At 42.6% G+C, this 18364-nt stretch overlaps 1 protein-coding gene across 1 annotated transcript in view; it reads left to right on the forward strand.

The window, feature by feature from the left end:
• The first annotated feature begins 357 nt into the window (after window positions 1–357).
• The window catches only part of GABRG3 (gamma-aminobutyric acid type A receptor subunit gamma3), a 325287-nt gene continuing 307280 nt past the window's right edge, over window positions 358–18364 (forward strand). The window contains exons 1-3 of the mRNA XM_075093627.1: window positions 358–609; window positions 1518–1583; window positions 4992–5140. Of these exons, the coding sequence (XP_074949728.1) occupies window positions 497–609; window positions 1518–1583; window positions 4992–5140 (328 nt within the window). The 5' untranslated portion in view covers window positions 358–496. The remainder of the gene's footprint in view (window positions 610–1517; window positions 1584–4991; window positions 5141–18364) is intronic.

Consider the following 18364-nt stretch of genomic DNA (forward strand, 5'->3'; position numbering starts at 1 on the left):
TTTTGTCATTTCCGATTCTGAAAGCAAAGGGGAATATTCTTATTACCCTGACTTCTGGTGCAAAGCTGCACACACCTAGAAAGAACTGAAGTCACTAAAAATCACATTTGTGCTGTTCTTAGTGGAGTAAAAAGACACATGATGCCCAGACCCAAACTATTTTTGCCCTGAATACACTTGGCTGCCGTCACATTTCCCAGTTCTCGCAGCAGAAAATCCTCATTTATTCTAAAGTTCCCAATATACACCTAAATCCACGCAGCTCGGTCTACCGCATCTCTCTCTCTCTTCTCTGTGTGTACATTCTACAGGCACACCTTAGGCATATATGTGTGTGTCCATGCATTCGTACAGAGCATTGCGAACCTCTACGTACATATAGCTAGATACGGAGGCATATACAAGCACGCTGCGTTGTGTATCTTTGTCTGTCTGTGGGAGACCGTAGCGTAGGTCCCTGTCTGTAGCCGCACCGATTACATACATAGGCGTCTATATGTACTTCGGGATGCCCGTGGTTCCGACCACCCCGCGGCCACCAGCAGCGCCGACCCCTCTCCCTCCGCCTGAAGAGAGCACCTCCAGCGCCCTGGGGGCCCCGTCCGGCAAGTAAGTGTGGGGTTTGGGGCTGGGGGCACCCCCTAAAAGAGCTGGGGGAAGCTACCGCCGGCCGCCGCAGCCCCCCGCTCCCCCCACCCCCGGGGGGCATTGGGCTGGCGATGGCTGGCGAGTTTGCGGATCCCCCTCTCCCGTGTGTGCGTATGCGTGCGTGCGTGTGTGTCTGTGCGAGAGTGGGGGGGTGCGTGTGTGCGCGCGCCCGCCGGGGAGGGGGCAGGGTTCCTTTCCCGGCTCCCCCCTCCCGCCTTGCCGGCGAGGCGGTACCTGTTGGGCAGGCAGCGGGGACGAGGTGCTCCCCGATGCGGGGCGGCCCCCGGCAGCGCTCCGGTGTCGCGCTGCGGGGCTGGCCGCAAGCCAGCCGCTCCGCGGGGTGGGGTGGGGGTGTGGAGGGGCGAGGCGCGCCCCTTGCCCCAGCCCCAGCCCGCCCTCGGTCCGGCCCGGCCCGGCCCAACCCACCGCGGTCCGGCGGGGCCGGGGCTCCGCCGCGCTGTGCACAGCCCGGGGGTACGGCCAGCGCCAGCCGGGGGAGCGGGAGGGGCCGCGCCGCTGCTCCCGGCAACCGATTGCCAGAAAAGGGGGAAGAGCCGCAGCTCGGTGCCCGCTGAACACCTGTCAGACCGTGGAGTCTGATTTATACCTGGCCCTGGCAGCCTCTCCGCTGAGGATTTCCCCCTCGTCCCACTTCTGTTTTCTTGGGGTTTTTTTTGTTTCCCCCCCCCCCCTTTTCGCCTCCCCCGTCCCTTCCTGGAGCGGTGTGAAAGGGGGTATTTTCTTCAGGGTATAAAGCTGAGAATACAGAGGAAGAGAGGCTAGGAGCTTCACCTCATTGCCTCATTCTCCCTTTCATGTGAACATCCTGCAACATTTCCTTCATCCTGCCGCACCTCTCACCTGGCCAGCGCTGCCCAGATCATGTCCGCTAAGCTCCTGCCGGTTTTCTTCCTCCTCTCAGTGTTTCACGCCTGGTAAGTCTGCGCTCCCCTCGCCCCCTCCCACACCCTCTCCTCGCACCGGGGTTTGAGAGCTGGAGTCCCGCTCGCAGGAGTTTGCCAAATACTGCGCGCCCGCGAAGGAGAACGGGATCTTCCCCTCCCTCCCCCGCGCCGCGCCGGGGCTTTATTCCCAACCGCGCTTCCCCGGGACCCGCCGGGCTCCCCGTCAGGCTGCAGCCCCGCTGCCGGCGCGGCGGCCCCGCCGCTGTCCCTCCCGGCCCCGCGGGAAGCCGGAGGTCGCCCGGCGAACCGGTATCCCGAGCCGCCCCGGGAGAAAGTTTTCCTGCTCCGGCTGCCGCCAAGGCCCGGCACCCGGCAGGACGGCGCCCGGCGCTCCCCGGGCTCCCCTCACGGCGCGGGGCGGCCGCCAGCCCCGGCTTCCCGCTGCGCCCCAGGCCCGGAGCCCCGCGGACGCGGCCGTTGTGAGGAGGAAGCCGGCGGCCGCGGGCAGCGAGAGCCCGGCGGGCGGGGCGGCTGGGCGTGCCGGGGGGGTGCCCTGGTGCCTGGGGAGCGGCGGCGGCTGCCGTTAGCCGCCGCGGAGGGGGGCCGGCAGGGACGCGTGTGGCGGGCTGGGGCGGGGAGCCCCCGGCACCCGCCTCAGGGGCGGGAAGGGTCTCCCCGGCGGCGCTCTGGTAACGGCGGGCGGAGGGGGGCCGGAGCGGGGACAGCCGGCAGCTGCAGCGTGACCTTCTGGACCAGGCTCTCCTTCGGTCCTGGTGGTTGTCCAGGGTACTGGGAAGGGCCCCCGCCGCATAACCCGGGCAAAGGTGTCACCTCCGTGTCCCCTGCAGGATCTGCCACAAACCGGGCTGCAGGCGTGCTCAGAGGCCCTCTCCTTCCCTCCCCTTCCCTCCCCTTCCCTCCCCTTCCCTCTCCTTCCCTCTCCTTCCCTCTCCTTAGCCTGCCCTCTCCTTAGCCTGACCTCCACCTGAGTGGCATCTCTCTCCCAAGTCCCCGCAGGAACTAAAGGCTGCTTCATGCCAGCCCCGAGAGCAAGTCCTGGACACACGTTTTGCAGGAAATAAATCCTTGCCCCACAACCTCTCAGAGTTTTCCAGCCTTCCTCCTTTGCAGTTTATGCACTGCCTCCTCAGAGGATCAAAAGTAGTGGCCCCTGAGGGGTCTGGGGAAGGTGTGCAGTCCTTTTTCCTTCCCAATTCAAGAAGGGCCTGCTGTCATCCCGCACTTGTTTCTGTGGATAGTGGGAACATGCTGGGAATTTGGCAGTCACCAGTAAGGCTACAGGTGAAAATCCAAACTCAAGTGCCTTCAAGGAGCCTAACTGTGTAGAAGCAAGCAAGGGACGTGAAAAACTCTTAGGGAAGAAAACAAAACACCTTGAAAAATATGTCTAGTATATTAATCTGATTCACTGTGAAACCTTTCTCACACCCCCAATCTTAATTTAGAATGTAGGTGGGAATTTACATCGTCTGGAGGTACTTTGTAGGAAACAAGTTGCTAGAGTGAGGGGATTTAAAAGGTCTGTCAATGCTTAGAGTCTTACTAGTGACTGGCTTTAAAGAAGCAGCTCCCTGAAATGGGAATCTTGATGCCACTTGAACTCAGTTCTCATTTCCACATGCAGTCTGAATGCCTCCAGTAAAGTTGTGGTGGATGCAGCAGGAAAAGACGTATGATTTGTGCTCCTTTCCTGTCTGCAATTCAGCACCACTGCAGGGTTTCAGCTCTGAAGTATCAACCGTGTATGTTTGGAGACAGTGCCTCCTTTGAGAATGGTAACGGCAGTATTAAAACACAGGGCTTGTCATGAATCTGAGGGAGAAGAAAAGCCCCGCAACAATCCTCTTAGGGTTTTTTTAATGCTCATTGGGTAAATTACACAAAAAAAGATGAAGTTCTCACTAACAGAGAAGGAATGCTCATCTATTCAAAATTTTCCCAAAGTTTTCTCTACTTTTGCAACTTGGTTATAAGAGCTCTCTCTGTAGAAAATCCTCAGGGGCTAGGTTTCAAAGTTATTTTTATTTAGAAATTGTACCTAGAGCGCTTGCAATCTGTGAGGTCATGTTAAGTGATTCATGGCTAATCCTTAGGGCCATATTGGCCGAGGAGCAGTTTCAATTAAAAGTCTCATTAAATGCTTGAATGGTGGTCTACAAGTAATGCTGAGGTTTGGTGATGCTCTGTGATTACATCTTTATAATTGTATTCATTTTTTTTCTGTTACTATAGAGTGTCTATCATCTTCTGGACATCTGATATTTTAAAAGACGCTAGTGTCATTACAGAGAGGAGAGGGAGAGAGAGAAAGGAGGTTGCTCTCTGATGCATGTAGCACATCACATGAATAAGCAAGGCTGGTGCCTCTGATTCTCCATTGCTTTGCGCCTTGCATAATTATTGACATTTGTGTAAAAAGGTTGTGAAATCATATCGTCTCACCAGGGCAATTGCAGGTCAAAGCCACACATGGTTACTACTGTAGGTTCCACCACTGAGGTTATCTTTTCTCCTCATAAGTTCATCTCAGTTTAGCTGTCATAGATTTTCTCCAGTGAGAGACATTAAACAGATTTGGTTTCTAAGATACCAAAAGATACATCTTCAAATCAACGTTTTACTGTTCGTGCACAAAAAGCTGCACAAATGAAATTAGTCTTGTGTGAAAATAGCTCTAGCTGTGATTTCTGGGCAAACTGTAGTTTCACCACGTTTCTATTAGCTCTTAATAAAAATGATCCACCTATGCAGGAAAGAAGTCACAACTCCTGGTGTAGTACTTTTTTTTTTTTTTAAAATGTCATTAAAACTGCACGGAAATTCAGATTAATTTATGCAGTGTATTTGTGTGCTTGTGATAATCCATCTTAAATTCAAGGAGCAAGCTCTTAATTCTAAGCCTTGTAATACATTAAACTGAAATTCAGGCACTGAGAGTATAATAATTTATTAATAGGATAAAATGATTAGGAAGTATTAAAAGATGAATTTTTAACACTCTTATTAGCATTTGTGCAAGAGATGAATCAGTTGTCTTGATGTATTAATAAAATAATACTGCAGATGTTCGTTATTTGTCAGAACATATTGTAAACTAACTAGTTGGGATAGGTTAGTTAAAATATAGGATATAAAATATTACTGTGAGAGCTGTATTAACTCCTGGAGTATAATTTTTTTGAGGGACTGGCAGAAGACAGTTTCTAAACAATACTCAGTCATGACCCATGCACAGATATTCAACGACTGTTAATGGGAGTGTCCCTCCCGTTGGAAAAAAAAGCCTTAGGCTGGGTAGATACAAAGCCAAGGGAGATACCTAAAACTTCTTCAGATGAGTGCAGAGATTTAGCCAGAATGTAAATTCAGATTTTAGTTATATAAAATAACATCTATTTGTTTGATTTGTTATTGCAGTTCTAGAAAGGTTGAAGAGGATGAATATGAAGACGGAACAACTAACCAAAAATGGGTTTTAGCTCCAAAAACACAAGACACAGATGTGACTCTCATACTAAACAAGCTGTTGAGAGAATATGACAAAAAGCTACGGCCAGATATTGGAAGTAAGTACTCCTTTCTGCACAAGTGAGGAAAAGCATCTATGGGTGCAGGAAAGACTATGTTATATTTTGGTTAGTGTGCACAAATGTCTGGGAAAGTGACGACTAAGTTTTTTTGACTGAAGTTCATTTCCAAGCCAATATTTAAAAAATGTTAGTTCTCATGGGAAGATGGTAGTGGTAACGTAGGGCGCTAAACTCTGGTTTGCTTGTACAGAGTTTGAGTAGAGACGTGGAAGGGCTAACTCTAAAGGATTCAGCAGGTCTTTGGCAGAGTTAGGAACACCCTTATCTCTTTTGCTATCCAATCCATACATATGAGAAACTTATGCTCTTGAGGAATGACCAAAACCCCAGCATATTAAAAACAAAGAGAAGGACACAGCAAGAGGAGAATGTGCATCTACTCCCTTCAAAATGCAATCATGAAAGTTATGTTCCTTAATGCTGAGAAGGCGGCACGAGTATGTGTACAGGGCAGCTCTAGAGATTTTCTTCCCCAAACCAGCAGGCATCTTATCTCCGAAAGAAATCTGATAGAATGGAAGTGTCTTGTGGGCAATACTAATACATATAGGTATAAAATTTAGATAGGAGTCAGTAGATACGTGCTTATAACCATTCTGAGCTATTATCTTTTCCTTTTTGTTTTTTAGTTTTTTAGTTTGTATAATGACGTTCTGTGTTTCAAACCATTACTTTTTTACCTTTTGTGGTTATGCTCTGTTTGCCTTGTTTGTATCCTTAGATCAGAATGGCTATAGCACAGCTGCCGCTCAGTTTGTTCACAGCAAGTTTGTGTGACAGAAGTCAGAGGCAATTTGTCGTTTACATAGAATCATAGAATCGTTAAGGTTGGAAAAGACCCTTAAGATCATCGAGTCCAACCACTAACCTATCACTGCCAAGTCCACCACTAAACCATATCCTCAAGCACCACGTCTACCCTTCTTTTAAATACCTCCAGGGATGGAGACTGCACCACCTCCCTGGGCAGCCTGTTCCAATGCCTGACAGCCCTTTTGGTGAAGAAGTTGTTTCTAACGTCCAACCTAAACTTCCCCTGGTGCAGCTTGAGGCCATTTCCTCTTGTCCTGTCGCTCTCCTATTGGGCGAAGAGACTGACCCCCACCTCGCTACAACCTCCTTTCAGGTAGTTGTAGAGAGCAATAATGTCTCCCCTCAGCATCCTCTTCTCCAGGCTAAACAACCCCAGCTCCCTCAACCTCTCCTCATAAGACCTGCTCTCCAGACCCTTCAAAGTTTTGTTGCCCTTCTCTGGACACGCTCCAGCACCTCAATGTCCTTCTTGTAGTGAGGGGCCCAAAACTGAACACAGTACTCGAGGTGCGGCCTCACCAGTGCCGAGTACAGGGGGCTGCTCACCTCCCTGCTCCTGCTGGCCACACTAGTCCTGATACAAGCCAGGATGCTGTTGGCCTTCTTGGCCACCTGGGCACACTGCTGGCTCATGGTCAGCCCGGTGTCAACCAACACCCCCAGGTCTTTTTCCTCCAGGCAGCTCTCCAGCCACTCTTCCCCAAGCCTGTAGCGTTGCATGGGGTTGTTGTGACATTTACTGTACATTGCATATATTTCAGTATGACCCAGGAATGGGGAAAGCTTGAAATAACTACCTAATATAATTTGCTTTTCCTGCATCTTTGCAGAGATTAAAGGGAGAATCCCTACCACTGATTATAAGTGAAAAGAAAGTGGTTTTTGTTTTCATAGCTATTACTTTGATTTTTCATAGTATTTATAAAGATCATAGTTGATAGATGTGTCTGTTTTTAACACAGAGTGACATTTATCTCTTTCTCTCTACTTAGTTTGTCATATTGGATTTAGCTGATCTTTAATATCTGATGGAGAAGTGCTTTAATGCAGTTCCCCACCCATATCAGCATCTGGAAGACATTCTCAGACAAATTTTTTATTTTACTTTGTACACCATGTACTCAGATCACTGACTTCAGGCAGAGTAAATTATGTTATGCCTATGTGGGGCAAAGTAATCATTCAAAGTCCCCATGCCAGTTGCCATAAAATCAGTAGAGGTCAGACATATCTTACAGCACTGGGAAATCATTGTTACCAAAATAATTCCTTTTGTGTCTCCACAAACTTTCATAAATCCTGTTTTAGAGAAAGGAGTTAAAGTACACAGCTCCTCATATATTGTACCAAACAGAGATTTCACAGTTCTCAGCTACTTCTATCTATTTCTATTGAGCATCTCAGTCCTAGGCCATTTTTCTCTTTGATAGGAATCTGGCTATTTTAGAACTGAGCTGAGTGTTGTTCAGACTCTAGAGAAGTTAGTTCACCTCTGCCTCCTTCCCTGGTCCCTCTTCCCTCCTCTTCTACCTTTGATGCAGATAAATAACATTGCCCTTTTGAAGCTGAGTTGCTGCTGCATTTGTCAAGGAGGACACGGGCGGAATGTCAGAGAATCGGGCATTACATCTAACTTCCCTGAATTGCCGGCTCGTTCCTCACAGACAAACACATCTTGGAGGAGAAGGTTATCCTCCAAACTAGATAGTTGACTTGTCCTGGCAACTGAACTGTGTTCCTGCCATGGAGGTCCCAGTATTAATTCAGATCAGTTAAAGCGTAATACAGATCAGTTAAAGCACTAGGAAAAAAAGTAGTGGACCAGGTTACATAGAGCATACAATGAGAAAATGCATGTTTTGAAATCTGTAGAAAGTATGGAATAAACCAGTGGAAATAGACAGAAGTAATTCTCAGAATCAAGTATAAGTGCAGGCCTTAAAAGGCGCTGAGGGTTAAATCCAGGACTAACGTGCAGTCATCTACTGATTCGGACCTTTGCATTTATGCAGTGCTGCCTGTAGGCAAATCAGTTGTCCCACAGGACAGGGGACACTCACCGTTTCATGCCACATTGCTCTCCACTCAGTTTTCCGATCATTGTGAAGCTGCTATTTCTAACAGTTTAGCAATGCCAAAGGCCATGGAAGAAGATGACTGTGGCAAATAGAAGGTATCGAAGTGCGTGCTGGCCCAGGCAGTGACTTTTCTGTGGTCTTTCACCCTTCCCAGGGAAGCTGATGTTTCACCTAGGTCAGGTATGCCCAGGTACTACCTGGCACTGAACAGGTATATCCTGAATGCCCACTTGCCATACTATGGGCACTAAGTACTTCAGAAATCACATCACCTCCGTGTCAGGAGTATGTCCATTAGTGAATGAATTCCTCTGAACAGACACTCAGCCACCCTCCTTCCTCCTGCCCTGCCCAGCCTGTCTAAACCACTGTAAAGACCATGTAGGTCAGTGCTAAGATGCGATGCCAGGACTTGCTCTTTCCTTTCTTTTTTTCTTATGCTGGCCTATACTTGGCCTAGGTTTATGTAAATGACTGTCAGTCAGACCACATGCTCCATCTACACTCAGGAGTACAGGCATCACCTGCAAGGTTCCAAGCCAGGATTTTGAAAGAGTGGATTGAACAACCTAAGTATTAGGCAAACCAGTTACCCTGTGAAGGCTATCAGCAACCTGACACCTTAACGGGACCTGTCTAGCTAAAAGGGACCTTTGGTCTTTCGAAATAAAGCAGTGTTCTACCAGCAGGGAATGTCTGACTGCATCCCCCATGGGCACACACTTGGCAGAGTTCTTGTCTCCATAAATATCACACCTTGTGAGGGTTTTCATTTTAATTGTGGCATCTGACAGTTTTCTGTTATACCATGGAATATACACACCTTTTGGTACTGAAAAAACCCAATAGAAAAAAAAGAAAGCACCTCACACTGAACAGCTTATACCAGTGTACTGATTAGTCAAAAAGAAAAGTGTTTTACAGAGACAAAGCGTCTTGTTCACCCACTTGTTACCAGGTGCAATTTTAGGGCTGAGAGTTGTGGGTCTGCTGCATGTTATAAAAGGCACCGGTCCCAGGTAACAAATAAACCCATTCTGAACTATGAAGGTCTTAAAATCTCTTCCATAGGCAGGTACTCTGGAGTTTGTTTCAAAGTCCTGTGAAGTGGAGACCCATTCAATGGATATGCAACATTTTCTAAGTGCAGTAAGGCTTACTACCCTGAAAGAGTGATTTTTCCCCCCCCATGTCACACTGGCTTAAGTCCTGACACTTAGTAGGCCTAAGTTCTGGCCCTGAAATTTTGCTTCCTCTTTATTAATAAAATGAGAACTGAAATAATAGGCAAGCCAACAGGCCACAGAGTAAAATGATTATAATTACAGCTAGAAATAATTCAGTCTTACTTAGGCTCTATTAATAAACTAGTTTTTTTCCAGTGTTCTATTTCTGATTAACTGATTTAAAATTTAAGTTTTTTTTTTTAAAAACAAGTAGTAAACCACAGGTAAGTTAAATAACACTTGACAAAACATATTTCCTTCAAAGTTAGTTTACTTTAATGAAACCTGCCCTCTCACCTTTCTTAATGGACAGCTTAGTCCACAATGGAGTCCTGGGAAAAAACAAGCTACTTTTATTACCCTACATAGTTTTGTGCTTGTCTTCATACGGAATGTAGGTTGCCTTAAACAGACACAAAGTTTGTCACAGTGTATTCTTCCAAAGGTAAAGTTTTGCCAATCACATTCCCTGAGCGAGCTTTACATGTGGAAGATAATATGCTATCTTTTTGTCTCATCGTGAAAGTCACCTTACTCATCAATAATGTTAGTATGTGAGAGGTTTCTTAAATGTGACGTTTGTAGTGGGAGGAAAAAAATCTCACCCTAGACCAGGCTCATAGCTGCAGTACTCATTTGAATCATGAAGAGCATTAAGTCTTAAGAGTTGCCTTTTGGTAGCTGGTTTGATTACCTCAAAGAAAAGATCTTTTTACCTATTGTTTGTTAAGAAACAATAACTAATGGCCAAAATTTTAGTGGTGACAAGGCAATAGTAATGTTAAGATTAGTTAATGAACTGAGCTAAACTCCACGCTTCCCTCTTTATCTCAGCCTGCTAATGTGAAAAAAACCATTTTATTTCACCACTAATTTTTAGAGAACAAAACTGTTCCCTGAGCATCTCTATCAAGGAGTCAGTTACCTCAGCACTCTAATTTAGAGTGCAGAGGTCTAAATCGCACATCCTCCAGCCTGACCAGGTGCTCTCCAGCCTTCCTGTGATTACCTACCCTTTCCCCAGCTCCTGAAATACCTTCCCCAGAACACAACAGGACTAGAATAAGGAGTTATGCACGCTTGGTAGGTACAAACAGACAGAACTGCTATCCACTGCCTTTCCTCGTGGTGTTCCTAATGTGAGAAAATGGTGTTAGGAAGTGAAAAATTTCTGGTTTAGTATTTTTTAAAAACACCTAAAAATAATACAAAAAACCATAGAGGTTATTTCCCCTGCATTTCAGTCTGTACCAATGATCTTTGCAGTTACTTATACTCTTTCAGGGAAAGTTTAATACTTCCAGTTAATTTCTATTTCAGAGGCTGGAGCAAAATAACGCTGGTAAGAGAAAAGCCAAATAGAAGGGACTATACTCTAGTGTACTTCAAACTACCCAGGGAAACTGAAAGTAGAGTGTGATCATAAATATTAGAAATAAAGCTAAAATAAGATAAACACCCAAATGAAGAAACAGAAAGTTACAAGACAGAACTATCTGTGCCTCAGAGATACTTAGCTGACAGCAAGTTTTTCGACTGATACTTGTAATGGTCAACCAGAACTGAAAATGCCAAATTCCATATTTAATGCAATAGAAATATTGTGTAAGTGTGGTAGTTTATTCTATTAATTTATTTTTCCTGTACTTTCTAGCACCTGATTTCTAAGCTGCCTTACTTTAAAAAAAATAGTCAAGCTGACATCAAATCAGACTTGAGGCAAGAGCATTATGGGAGAGGCAAAGCAAGCATGAATAATACTGATTTTACTGATACTCACTGGAAGGGTAGAAAAGAGTAGTAGGTTAATTTGTATTGCATGTTTACATCTTCTGTTTCTCAAGTGTATCGTTATGTCAGTGAAGGCTCTGAATTACACATGTTGAAGAAAGCGTCATCAGCTTGTGTTCTGAGGTGCTTTTACCACTAATGCCTGCTTTTCCCTCCTTTTTTTGATTATCCTGCAGTAACTCTTGGTTTCCTCTTGGATCCTCTAGATTTATTTGATCCCTACAGCCTCTAGTGATCCCCTGTATCTATTGTGTATTTATAATCCCAAATAAATGCACTTTGAAGTATGTAAATGTATATGCATATGAATATATGTGTGTATATATGTATATACACACATACATATACCCCCTAATTGAATGCCTACATATCTTTCAACTCCACCAGCTTTAGCTGTCTTGAGAATAAAGCTGGTTTTCTTTGCTCCCCAAGTATCTTTATAACCATTAGCCAAATTTCTCAAGACCACAGCAGTCTCACCAACAGCTGTGCCACTCTCAGTACCTTGAGTAGGTTTGCACAAGTGTAGCTAGTAGAAATAGATGGGCTCACTTGTGTCAGGAGACACAGAAGACTAAGTTCTGTCTGATGTGCTTTACTGTGCTAGCTTGGTAGCATTTAACAGCAGTTCTCTTTTTAAGCAGTTAAAAATTATCTCTGTAACTAATTTAAGCAGTTTTTCAGTGTATGCAAGGAGCAGTTCTGTTGGGTGAGTGGGCACAATTTTCTTCTTTGTTTTTTAAAGGAGATCTGTGTTTTAAAGCACAATCCTAATGAAAACCTTGAGTTCTGAAGCACTATGACAACCTTTCTTCTGTCTGACCTGCCTTCCTGGCAGGCCACACAGAAATGAACCCTGAAGTGCACCACAGGCTATTGCCACTGTGGCTGTCAAGTTATTTTTGCTAGCTGCTGATTGCCACACCTGATACTCTTTAAACTAGCTCCAGCAAGGTTTCCCCATATGTGGCGAGAGAGGGTTGCTTATTGCCTCACGGATCAAAATATTTCCCAGATCATACTGCAGAGAAAGCTGTAAACTGTCATGCAAGGTTAAATTACTACTTTCTGCTGTAAGTCTTTTTTTTTGTGCTAGCCTACAAGAGAGCATCAGACATCTTACAACAGGAAGCATTGAGAGAGACAGTTGTCACTTAGGGATCGATTATAGACAGGTGCCCCCGGAGAGCTAACTGGTGTGTAAAGGTAGTACACAATAGGAAGGAAAGAGGGAGTAACTTCTGTTTTTATTGTGGCAGCAATCAGGAGTGGGAAACCATAGTCCTGGATCCAACTTCTTTAGTACTGGGCACTGCAGAAGGTTGTGGAGATTAGTCTAATTTAGGTTTATATGGAAGAAGAAACTTGATTAAACCATTGGTGAGGATGTGGACTGCTGTGGCTACCAGTCAGCTAGGAAACAAGGCTGCATTGAGTGTGAGCTCAGGAGTTGAAAAAGATCATAAGAAAAAAATCAGAAATGTTTTAAATGTTCTCATTGAACATTTCTCACTTCCTCTTCTTTTGGGAAAGCGGATTGTCTTTATTTCAGAAAACTTTTCTTCTGATTCAGCCACCAAACTGGAAATCCATTAACTGTCCATTTCCATGAGTAAGACAGTAAATAAGACGACTATTTTAGTGCCAGTCATCTCCCATGCATTAGGTATAAGCACACCTATGTGAAGAGAGGGATATTATTGAGGAAAGGGATGCTATTCAATGCAAACAAGAAAAAAATTTGTTCTAGGTGGGAGGATAGAAGGGATTTCTCAATTATCTGCTGTTCTAATTTTCTAGCATCTTCAGGAATTGATGCTTTCTTCTGAAAACTTTGCCATAAGCACTTCTAGAATATTAATAGCAAGGCTAATAAATGAGGGGTAAACTACTCTATGGTCACTCCAAAGTCACAGTTTTAGATTTTGAAAATTGCAGTCCATGTCTGAGTTTTAAAACATGACATAAATAAATAGGTTCGTTGTATCCTGAGCACCCAATCCTGTTCTGGTGCCAGTAGAGCGCATCAGACACAGGTTCTTTCAAAATCTATCATGGGAACATTTTTGATTAGGAAAGGGTGTTGACGGTGAGTTTTTTCATGCCTACATTCTGCTTTTCTAATTGCTGAACCACGGAGCTGAGTAAAGGGGAATCTCTGAGTTTGGTTGCTGACCTGATTTGATTCACAGCTCTCAGCTGTCAGGGGAAACACCCTACTTTTTACTCACCCTTCTCTCAGGTAAAACTCTTAATGAGCCATGCTAAGAGAGTATGAGAATATGTAGGGAAGTTTTATTCCAATGCAGCAACCCTGAAGCCCTCCAATTTAATGTTTCTCCTAAAAGAAAAAAGAATGTGGTTTTATTTTTTTTTAATTATTTAACAAGTTTGCTTTTTTCTTATTGCCTTTTTTAATAGAACACATAATTTATAGTAAATGCTGGAAAGCAACACTTTAATTTGAAGCTTACAGTACTTCAATATACAGAAATATTTTGGTATTCAAGCACTTCATTTTTCCAAACCTAATCTTGTAATTTAACACAAGTAATACAGTTCTTTGCACATAAAACTGCTCTTTTGTCCCATTTCTAGTGAGCCACTTGTATCTTTTCAATACTTGGAAAACACTTTGTCTGTTGGGTTGACGAAGGCGTACTGGTTTTGTGTTGGAAAGAGGCCTTTTACCCAAGGACTTAACAGCAAGGTCCCTTATAATATGACCTTCGCTTTGTGAATGTAAATAATTCATTTACACAGGTAACTTTTATTTAGGGTTTTATTTCCTGACAGTAATTGCTTGCTGAAACGGCTTCATACAAGCACAGGCTGAATATTTTTCTTGGGCGGCGTTGTAGGTAGGAAAGTTTGGTTGACAGTTAATGTTTGTCAAACTCTTCACCTAAACAGTCAGACCTAAAACTATATTCAGCAGCTGCTAGTTCTCATTTTCTCTTCTTTTCTATAACTTCACCTAAGAAATCTGAGAGGAGGTTAGAAGTATAGCATATTAGACTTTTGGGATGCCATGGATTGAAAGTTAGGTAAGAGTCAGGAAAAGTCTGAGATATTAATTCCAAAAGAAAATTGCTTTCTTCTCTCTCTTTCCTTCTGTGACTACGTAGACTATGCTGGCTCTTCCAAGAGTAGGAGTGTATTTAGAGGTCTTATTTTCTTTTTTTTTTTTTGACTAAAGAGGGTTCTGAGCAGGTATTTGTAAATTGGGCAGGCATACAATGCTACAGTTGCCATTTTGAGGTTGTGGCACGAACTAATAAATTGTTCTGTCATCTTTAAACATGGAAAACTTTCTGCACATATTATTTTAAAATATTATTGTTCTTTTCTGCAATTGTATGGTTTTCTTATGACTGCTATTGTTCATCCAGGCCCTGGTTGCTAGCTTGCTAGACTTTGCAGGAACAAATTCTATTATTGTTCAGTCTTATTATATTACATAGGAACTCCTCCCTCCTATGAATATAAGTAAAACAAAAATGGAAGCTTTAGGGACTGATTGTAAAACCAGCCTAACCATTAAGATCTACAGTTTTCATTCCTAAACAACATAATACTGGAAAAATTACAGCTTGTGCATTAGGGAAAGGAAAATGAAATATAAAAGTGCTGAAAGTTGATCGATGGTGGGATGTGAAGAGTAAAAGTGATTAGTAGTTAATTGAGGGAGTCCTTTTCTGTGCACACTGTCATTCACACTCCTGGACAGAATGGCAACAAAACCTAGCATGTGAATCTTTTCAGAAGTCTGTTCTCACCCTGGTATTGCCATCATCAAAACTTTCTTTCAAGTCTGCACCCAATTTTTTATTATCCTTTTGATTTTCATTTGCGGTCCTGTTTTGGTAGCTTGATCCTAAAACATAGGGGTGACAGTTCTATCAGAGTTTCTCTGGCTGTAGCAAGTGGAGGGTTTTGACCCCTAACTGTTGTTCAAGCCCATTCTCTTCTATACAGGAAGAATGAGTCTTTTTTATTTTCCTCATTGATACCTTCATAGAATCATAGAATCAAATCATATAACCATTTAGGTTGGAAAAGACCTTTAAGATCATCAAGTCCAACTGTAAACCTAACACCGCCAAGCCCACCTATAAACCATGTCCCTAGGTGCTGCGTACGTGCCTTTTAAATACCTCCTGTGATGGTGACTCAATAATTCCTCTTACTATGTCTTTCTTCAAATGTGGTAATTTGTCCTAAAATATAGAAGTCTTAGCTGACCACAGTTATCCCTGAGAAGTGACTTTTTAGCATGGCAGTTTGTTTTACAGGAAGAAACAAGTAATTAGATGTGGCCTATAAGGTCGTGTAGGAAAACATTAGAAGTCATCATCACTAATGCAAAATAAACATTAACACTATAATCACTACTACTATGGTTACCGATAACTGTGTAATGATTTATTACAGCTTTATCCCAATTTAAAAATAGCAATTTATGTGCTAATGAGATAATGTCAAATATCATTATAGAGTAATTTCAAACAATATCTCATTACCGTAGAGTCAATCTTGTTAGTCTTTTGCATTCAGAAGTCTTGTGGAACTTAGGCAGAGTTTAAGTGACTGTGTATTCTGGAATAGAGCTCATACTGTGTTTGTTATGTGATTGCATGCCTTCTAAAAATCTAGTGCTAATTGCTTTGCCTCCATGAATATGTGTATATTGATCCATAACCTTTTTACCACCACTGTTTTGGGTAAAACCAGAATAATTTAGACCTGGGAGTTGCTTGAACAATGTAAGAAAGGGTATCTTTCAACAAAAATTAATTTCAATTTTATTTTAAGATTTATGAGAGCTCAGTTAGTTCTACTCATTTTTAAATATGCTTTCAATAAAAATATTTCTAAGCATTAAAGTTTAAAAAATAATTCTAAATATTTATGATTTCTGCAGGAACATAAATGCTATTTGGACAGACTTCAGATGTGGAGGAAGCTTTCTGTAGGAAGCAAACAAAGCGGTTTCATTCATGAAATAAGCATCAATTCTGAATAGCAGAGATCTATCAAAAGTTAAGAGAACTTTTAAAAGGATAGGATAATTTAAAGTACTAAATAAATGTAATAAAATGCCAGGAACTTACTGCATATTTTTTCCCCTATATGGCTTGTGAAATTGTATAAAAATCCCTTTGTTAATTTCCTTAAAAGTCTTTTAAAGTTCTCCTGATTTATCTGTTGAATTTTTTCCACACATGATCAGCTTGCATATGTCCAAGAGTAAAGTATTCACAGATTTTAATGGGATTCAAGCTCAAGTACTGTTTATTTCACCAGTGTAAATCTATAAAGCAGAACCTCACAAATCCTAGGGTCGGCCTGCATGCGTATTTGTGATCAGGGCTTTATTCTAGCTGTTTCTATGTTTTGTTGTTGTCCGGACACACCTGACCTAGCTTTACACTAAGTGTTCACTTGGCTTCTTAAGTCAACTTTGCAGGCAGCGTTGAGCTCACAGCTCCCGTGGCGAGGCGTCTTTCGAACTGTCTAGTTTGTAGACAAATTTCACTCGGATGTGTCTTTGCAGTGTGATAGTCACAAAGCTGACTGGAATATAAACACTCCGTCTGTCTCAAAGCCATGGCATTTGGATCAGATGGGGACTATTAGCTAAACATCGGTGTGACCTTACTTTTGTTTGCAGATATTTTGAATGGCTTGATAAATCCCGTCCTCAATTAAACCCAACATGTTTGAAGGTGAAATGACTGTGGTAAGCAGTTAGCTAACCTTAGATAGCACTGTGTAGCAGCATAACACTGCAGTTACTTGGATGTGCTTGCATTGCGTTTTAGGGAATGTTAACTAGCATATATTAAAGAATATTTCAAAGAACTTTGAGAAGGTTAGTGCATTTGTTGACAACCTTTAATTGCTTTCCTGCATGTGATACACACGTGGTTCTGGCACAGTCAACAAGACTGTGAGGACTTTCTTAGTGCAAGAAAAAAAGGCTCCATCTGCAGCTCAGCAACTCCATGCATGGCTTAAATCAGTCCACGAACTGAGTGTTCACAAATGCATGTAGTATACAGAAAAACTGAGCAGGCCTTGAAATAATTGGTAATGTACCTATTTAATTCTTCCACAAAACTCAATGTATTTTGAAGACTGGTAGAGGGTGAGTTCTTTCTTGTAAGACATGATAACTTTAAGACTCAATTTTTTTTTTCCATTTTTTCATTTTGGATGAAGTAATCTTAAAATCTTTGCTTCGTTATGGTTGGTATTTTGAATTAAAATCCTATGATAACAAATCTAAAATTTATACATGATGCTTCTGCCAGTTTATATCTGTTTATGTCCATGAGAGACCATGTGCAACAAGAACTGTACTCTTCTGTCTTGTCATTCAAAACCTGAACACATATTTACCATACAGTCGTATTACAGTTGTATTTTCTGCCTCTGCCTAGGAAGACTATAATTCAAAGGAACTTTCAGTCTTTTTTTGTTGTTGCACTGATATAATAGCTTACCTGTATTTTAATTATTATTTTAAATTTGAATTTCACTGGGAATGTCTGAAGCTAGATGCTGATTTAATTTGACATAAGAAGCAGCTGCTTAGTTTTCTTCTGTTTCAAAATTAGACCTTTACTGTGAGTAAGACCAAATTCTCTTCAGCATTAACAAGCAGTGCTTAATTTTTTTTTTTGCACTGGAAAAGTATTTGGCCCAGCATATTCAGGAGAAATTGTAATCTCATAATCTATTTGCATACCTAAATGCAATGATTAAACAAAAATGGATTCCAAGCACTATGTTCTGGTCCTGAACTTTGTCCCTGATCCTGCCAAGATTCAGTTGCATGCCAATTTGCATCACTAAGTCTAGCCCCATTAGTGTTCACCAGAAATCCTTAGTGTTGAACTTCCACCTAGATATGTGGATAAGCCCTAAAAAGATCAGAGCCCTTTATTCCGTATATGCTATCTTGGTAAAAGCGCTAGATGTAGTTCCCTGCTATTACCAATTCCTATGTAATGACACTTATTACTGCATTTTGAGACAAGTCTCATTACCAGAAGCTGCTCGACTCCTATTTAGTTATTAGCTAGGTACAGTTAGAGTTGCATTAATCGGTTGTGCTTGTTCAGCTGAGTTCAGATTTTCTTTTGCTGAAGGGAAGATCTGAGTTTATAAGCCAGAATTTCAGACAATTTGAAACCATGACCTTAAACAATTCTGGATGTTCTGACTATATGCCATCACAGAAGTGCATGGTACTTAATGAATTAGAGAATGGTTACCATCTTTAA

This window comes from Phalacrocorax aristotelis, chromosome 1, assembly GCF_949628215.1.
Source record: "Phalacrocorax aristotelis chromosome 1, bGulAri2.1, whole genome shotgun sequence".
In the NCBI taxonomy this organism is placed as follows: domain Eukaryota; kingdom Metazoa; phylum Chordata; class Aves; order Suliformes; family Phalacrocoracidae; genus Phalacrocorax; species Phalacrocorax aristotelis.